The sequence below is a fragment of the Aphis gossypii genome, chromosome 2 (assembly GCF_020184175.1).
Source record: "Aphis gossypii isolate Hap1 chromosome 2, ASM2018417v2, whole genome shotgun sequence".
Taxonomy (NCBI): Eukaryota; Metazoa; Arthropoda; class Insecta; order Hemiptera; family Aphididae; genus Aphis; species Aphis gossypii.
Window position 1 is genome coordinate 48,464,026 of NC_065531.1, and position 7,770 is coordinate 48,471,795.

The 7,770-nt window shown below is 24.4% G+C and overlaps 1 protein-coding gene across 1 annotated transcript; it reads left to right on the top strand.

Annotated features, from left to right (window-relative positions):
- The first annotated feature begins 268 nt into the window (after positions 1-268).
- Positions 269-2,304, top strand: LOC114120477 (60S ribosomal protein L37a). The gene is made up of 3 exons (XM_027982394.2): positions 269-431; positions 650-778; positions 2,037-2,304. The coding sequence occupies exons 1-3, from the start codon at positions 429-431 to the stop codon at positions 2,181-2,183; spliced, it is 279 nt and encodes a 92-aa protein (XP_027838195.1). The 5' UTR covers positions 269-428; the 3' UTR covers positions 2,184-2,304.
- Positions 2,305-7,770: the final 5,466 nt, after the last annotated feature.

A 7,770-nucleotide genomic window follows, 5' to 3' on the forward strand; every position in this document is an offset into this window, starting at 1 on the left:
AGAGTAAAAACTTTAAATGATAATATATTATCTAGTGCTAAAAAACAGTTGTACCACAGTCTGTTATTCTGTGATAAAGCTAAAATAAATTAAATTTTAACCCAGTCTCAATTTTATTTTTTTGGGTTAATAGTTATGAACACGAACTATTAATTTAAAATTCATTGTCTTAAGTATTTTAATAAATTTAAAAAAATTATACCTATGATATAAAAATAAAAAATAAATTGAAAATCATTTTTATGAAATATTGTATTGTAAGTATTTTTTTTTCACTTACTGAGACCACTGACTATAAAAATGTTTTAACCTCACATTATGTATAATCACTGAATATTTTTTTCCTTTCCTAACTCTTCTTGTTAGTGACACTCGTTTTATTTACTTGTGTTAATTGAAGTAGTCCAAAGGATTTCACCGCCGTCAAAATGGTATGTTTATCCAAATTTATCTAAATAATCGTTCAAGTAAAACTTATAATACTTCTATAATGAATAATTCACAATAAATTCAATATTGGGGCTGTATTAAGTTTTTTACTTTCTAACTTTTATATGTTTTTAATCGAACAAGATTAAACTCAACTATAGTTACATAAAAGTTGTATTTTTTTACTGTTTCCTATTAATAAATAATTTTATTTTTACAGGCCAAACGTACGAAGAAAGTAGGAATTGTAGGTAAATATGGTACCCGATATGGTGCCTCGCTGCGTAAGATGGTCAAGAAAATTGAAATAACCCAACACAGCAAATATACCTGTTCATTCTGCGGAAAGGTAAAGATATTTCAATCTTAATATACTAAAATTATATCAACAAAGTCTATGTGATTTAGTTGTGTTTTTATTAATGTTAAGTTTCAAAGTATCAAAAAAATATTTTAATTTTAAGTAAATTAACTTTAAAAGCCAATCAAGCTTTGTCATATTGTTAATAAGTTTAAGTATTTTTCGATTATTTTATGTGGTTTATTTAACACTGTCTAAATGCTTGGCTATAATCAGTAAAATAAGCAATAGGTCCACTATTCAAAATTTAGAGCTAATCAAAAAATGTATATTAATTTTTAAAACTAGAAGCATAGAGAATTAAATTAATAATATTCTTCATCTATGAATTTTAATTTTATTACTCAAAACCTTATATTCTGATATCAAGTCATAAAGTTTTTGGTGAGGTACTCAAAATTATTTTTAAAATAAAAATAATACTATGCTTTGGTTTATGAGTGGTTGACTTTAAGAACCTTTCATTTGTACTGCTTGATATTCGTTTGTCAAAAACTAGTAACTTCTAAGTATATTTTCTAATTTCAACTTAGTATATAAAAAACATAACACCCTATAGGTCAACATTTTTAAATTAGGTCAATTAGTAAGTATATATAGAAAATATAAGTAGTTACCTTTAACATTCTAATAAAGGCGGTTTACTTATTTATATTCAAGTATATTTTATTTTACTCTGTCAGTAATCATTCTAGATACATAGTTTATTGAATTCATTTTAGTAAAAGTTATACATTAATTACATTTTAAAATGTTGATAATAATTAAATAATTTATTTTCATTAAAACTTTGTTGTATGGTTAATATTTATTGTTATTATGTAAAAATGTATGGGAAGGGCCAGGTTATGTTACACTGGGGTTGTAATTTATTAAAATATTAGAACATATTGAACAATATATTAATATGCAGCAAGGTCAATCCATTAATACTAAAAACTTAAAATAATAAAACTGTTTTTTTAATTATTATGGAATCCAGCAGAATAATTTATAAATAAAGATAATTATTTCAATTAAGTTAATATATTATAATTTATTGATCATAGTGTATTCTAGGATAGAATAATACCTTAGTAAATTATTAAAAAAATCTAACTCTAATTAGATATTTAAGTTTATTATAAGCTTGTTAAGCAAAAAGGAAAAAATATTCTTAATTAAAATATCTCTTTGTCTAATTTATAAATTTCATTGTATTTTTGTTATAATATTTAAAATGTGCTGGTTTATATATTTTTTTTAGGAATCCATGAAGAGAGCTTGTGTAGGAATTTGGTCATGCAAACGGTGTAGAAGAACTGTAGCAGGTGGAGCTTACGTATATTCTACGACCGCTGCAACTACTGTAAGATCCGCAATCAGACGTTTGAGGGAAGTGAATGACTTGTAATTTCCAAAAATTTGATCATTATCTAATATAAGGACATTAAAAAAAATTAGCATTTGTTTTTATTCAATTATTTCTTCATCCTTTTAAATAAATTTATAAAAACTATAAATGTTAATATTAATTTTAGTTTAGTTATGATATTTTTATATTTCAATATGAATAACATATTGAAATAGAAACAAAAATAATACATTGGCTACTTTTAGAAATTATTTATACTTCTAATTAATATTTTAGTAAATTTAGTTTTAAAAATCCATTAGTATAACAATTCTGTTCAAATATTTTAAACTTGAAAAATATTTTGGTATTATTAATACGACTATTTCACATAAGTGGTAAGACATATATTTATACATAAATGCTTTGGAAGGCCAAAATATTGACAGGTTAAATAATTGAAATATCCTAAATTTAATACATATTTCAATGACCATAGACTCCAGCTGTGAAGAAACAAAAAACAAAACATTAGCTTAAGTGATTGTCTGCAATTTATTGTGCTTTAGATTTTTTTTTATTTTATGTCCCAAACTTTATATTACATCTTAATAGATGAATCTTAAAACCTAAGCTTTAATTCATATAATAATTACAAATATTACTTGGAATTTGTTTTTGTATATTATACAAAATATTTATGTACTATATTTTAGGTATCAACAGCTAACTATTATGAAATTTAATATAAATAATACTTCTCTAACAAAACCACTAAAATAATATTAAAATGGCCTACATTAGTTTTGACATTTAAATGTCTGATACTTCATAAATAATAATAACAAGTCAGTTTGAAGTATTTTTTAATGGTTAAACAGAACATTCTTCATTGTAAGTAATAAAAAGTAATAAACACAATACTATTATAATATTTTAGTTAGAGTTTTAATAATTTTTATGTTGGTAATATTTCAACATTCAAATTCATGATGACATTTTATGTGTTGCTGTGTATTCGCTATTCAGGTACATAACTAATATATAATAAAGTTAATTACAAATACATTAAACTATTCTCTCTAAAAATAAATATTATGTATATTTTTTTGTGTTAATATTTAATAGGTTGTATTGAACATGTAAGTCTATGCACTATTTTAGTGAGTAATTCATATATGTTTAAAGGATTAAGTAAGCTAATAGTTGTGGCGAGTATAAGATTAAAGTCTGTATATTATTTGATATGATGAAAGTAGAAAATAAAACATTTTATTTCACTATTAATAGAAATATCTTGATATGCTGGTAAGATTAAGTATACTATAGTTCTTTTGGTACTGTTCATTCAAAATTAAGCTAATATAATGCTTAGAAAATAAGACTAATGTATTTAGGTGTGATAAATATTTAATAATTATTAGGTATTATCCAATATCATTCTATTAAATTCTAAATGGAGTGATGGATGTATTGCTTTTACAAAGATGTGGATTTTTTTGTGTGTACACCATAACTTGTTAAATAATAATGCTTCAATTTATAACTTTAGGGGTGGTTTCCGGTAGCAAATTGACTATCTTGAGTGTATTATAGAGGTAAAGAGTAAGAAGTTTTCTAAAAAGTCGGCTAAAACCACAAAAATTCACGGAAAAACAAGAAATTTTACGAAATCGCGTAACAATAATTATTTATTCTCAAACGTTTTTTAAATATTTGTTATTATTTAAAAAGTATAAGTCGCAAACATTTGAAACTTTCATCAATTATTGAGTTATTTAGATTGGGATTTTCTAACGAATTGAATGAAAAAGTTTATACCATAAAATCTATAATATATTATATTTAGAAAACAAAAAACATTCATAATCTATGGCAACAATATTTTAAGAAAAATTATTGCTCTTTTGCAAAATAGAAATATTTTTAATCGCACCTACCGATGTTTTAGGTATTTTGTCCATATCCTTAATCCTGAAAAAGTGGCGAAGGGAAATATGTATTTGTGTCCAAAATATGTTTTTTTTAACTTCACGTCTACAAACCCCTGTGACCTCTTTCACATTCTTTTCTTTCCTGCCTTGCACATCAAATGTATAATTGTGTAAACGTTGTTTAACAATTAAACTTTAATTTCTTAAAAATTAAAATCCATAAACATCTCCAATCTTTTTTCTATTCTTAAGTCTTAACTTCAATTTGAAACTCATCAATAAAATAATTTCATTCATGTTGGAGGGCGGTTTCCTCATTTGATACTGTTTGAATTTCGAATTAATAGCTATAATTTGTTTTTAAACTACATATTATATTAACTATTAATAGTTAAGATATTATTGTGTATACTACAAAAAATAAAGAATAAAGTGGGATTGGAATGTATCAATTTTCTACCAATAATTTTTAAATAAAACAAAATAACACAAATTGTTTGAGGATATGATTCACTATTTTAATCGTATTTTTAAATCAATACTTTGAAATAAGTGAATAATAGGATTTTTAATTTAATAACTACCTACTACTATTTATTTTTGTCTTAATTAAATTATCACAGTTGGTCTTTTTGCAATAATCTAAGGTCGAAATAAAAAAAGATTGGCAAGTGGCCAATGGGTACCGCTTTGCTGTGCATTTTAATATTTTATCATGAGTGGATCACTGTAGTGAGTGTGTTAAATTTGAATTCAATTATATAGGTAGGTATCATTTTGTACGAAAAAGGCCTATAGTTACATATTATAAAATATAAATAGATAGGTAATATTTTAAAATTAATCTACCAACATATTTTTAAAATTTAAATTCATAATACCTATGTGGCTATGTATCAAAGTTTAAGTCCCTACAAATAATATTTTTGAATTCAAACAATATAATAATTAACATCCTTATTCATTAATAATTTAATTTTAATCTGAACTAATACATAGATACATATTATTATATATTATTAAAAAAAATGTTTTTATACTTTTCAGTTTTTGTAGTCCCAGCACTTTTAATGAATATTCTTTTTAAATTTCATATATTAAGTCTTAATTATAAAAATTGAAGATTTTATACATTTTTTACTACCAATAAAATATACTTAAATACTTTATAATACTTTAAACACTCATAAAGTTAAATTTTATTATATGTAATATAATAAAATACAATAATTTATATATAATATATATAAAATAGATATATTATATTATAATATTATACAAATATAACAACAATTCATACGGGATCTTGTTTAAAATTTTGAACTATCGAATAAAATTGAAATTAACATTTATACCTAGTCAATTTTTTAGAAAAAATCAAAAATGTATCATGTTTATAAATCGCTCAAAATTAGTCAAAATATTTTTAAAATAAATTATAAATAGAAAATAAATAAAATAAATGATAGTATAAACTTTTAATGAACATTTCATTAATTAAGAAAACTAAAAAAAAAATTTTTTCGGACTTCCTAAAGTAATTACTGTAGTATATATATAATATATATCTAATTTTCTACCAGAAACCATCATCAAAAATGAAAATGTTTACTGTTCCAAAGGTCATGGTGGACCAGTGGCGCAACCAGGATTTATTTAAGGGGGGGATCCAGGAAAATTTTTTATTTATTACATATTATTTTTCTGTTTTTCTGTGTAATTTTAAAAATATAAAATAAAAATAAATACTATGGCATGATCCAAGGGGGGGGGGTCCAGACCCGGGGTCCAACCCCCTTCGTTCGCCACTTTGATGGACAGAAAAACACTTACTCATCATTATAAAATCACTAAATCAATACATTCATTGCAGTGTTTCTAAATCTAAAATATAAACTATAATACATTTTTTATTTCCATTTTAAGAAGTTAGGTAAAAAAGCTATTCAACTGAGGTTTAGGAAAAGAAATCGATTCTCTGAACTGCAAACACTCATGATTTTGAAAAGTATTTTACTTTTATAATAATAATTTTTAAGTATTCAGTAATAATTACTTATTTCTTTTTTTACAATTAATTGTATGTTGACATGTTAATGTATAAAGTTTGTATGTTTTTGTAGATAACTACTGCATGTATATATTATATTGAGGCGATACGAGCGGCACAAATTATGTTTGATTTAAAACGTTTCGGTGTGATATTCTTCGACTCAAATAACGACGATAACATATATCAAACTGTGTACTCTATAATGTTATTAACCACTGGCATAATACAAATTATTATGTATTCTTTGGTAAACCAATTGTTTGACGACTGGTCAAAAGCGTTTTCTATGTCTTTAACAGCAGTGACAATTAGTGCGGGAATCATAGCTTCGTTGATATCAAAAATGATTGTTATATACAACGTCAAGTACAAAAAATATCAAAAGTTTAAGACCACATTAGAAGGATTTGAGATTTATATACCAATGAACACCATCGCTTGGAAACACATCAAGTACTTTTCTTTTACAATGATTTTCTTGTGCATGATTGTTACCGTACCAATAAATGGCTTAAAATTATTTTATCTATTTCATAATCACACCAATCCCATTTTAATGACTATTTATTTTTTTTTCTATTACGTGCATAACTTTAGCATGATATGCACAGAATTGCACTTCGCCATCCAGTGTTTTGTGGTGTACACGAAGTTTCGAGATATAAACGAGAAGTTAATTCAAATAAATTGTGAACAAAAGTACTTTGACTACAGTGTAAGTGTACAATATCCGTTTACTGCAAGCTGCAGAGTGACTACTGCAAAGAATACAGATGACACGTCATCGTTTAGTGTGATTTTATACGAAAAAGATTTTTACTGTCCGAAGGACAAAAGATATCTATTGGCGAACACTATCGAGCTATTAAGAATTAAACATTGGCTATCTCGGGAAGCAATTGACGACCTAAAATGTTTGTTCGGCTTTCAAATGGGCCTGTCAATCGTTATTTTAGGAATTACAACATTATTCGATATGTATACTCAATTATTTTATGCATACGCAAATAGTTCATTTCATAAATCACTATTTCGAACAACCTTATTATTCATTGGGTGGATGCTTCAATACTCCTTAAGGTTGTGCCTGATAGTTATTACAACTCACACTACAATACAGCAGGTTGGTAAAAAAAATTGTACCTATAATACAAAATAGATTAAATTAGAATGAAGTTATAGGACTCTATAACCGCCCAAAAAATATGGTCGGTCAGATCATTATACATGTTTATCAATTTCAAAAATCCTTTGAAAAAAATACGTAGAAATAACCAAAAATTAACAAAATATATTCTTTGTCGTCAGTTATGCTAATCAACAAGCATTCAGAATGGTTAAATCGAGAGGGATTGATTTTAAGGGTCGAAATCGTTATTTTTTTAAAATTTGTTTACTAAATAGAACATATTATTACACAATACTTAGAATAATAGAATACAAAAAGTTCAAGTGATCAAAATTAGTAATGACTAATGATGATAAACAAAGGACATGAAACGTTTTAGTTTTTTCCAATAAAATTTAAAGTAGAAAAAACATAATTACATAATTTAAAAATTAATTAATTATTGCTTATCATCAATTTTACTATTCTAAATTGTATAATACATTATTAACATAATAATAATAGTTTTAAATAGTAATAATGGTTATGATA

Excerpts from the sequence above, each read along its gene's own strand:
- LOC114120477 (XM_027982394.2), top strand. Across the intron at positions 779-2,036 it reads CCTGTTCATTCTGCGGAAAG|GAATCCATGAAGAGAGCTTG; the intron begins GTAAAGATATTT and ends TATTTTTTTTAG.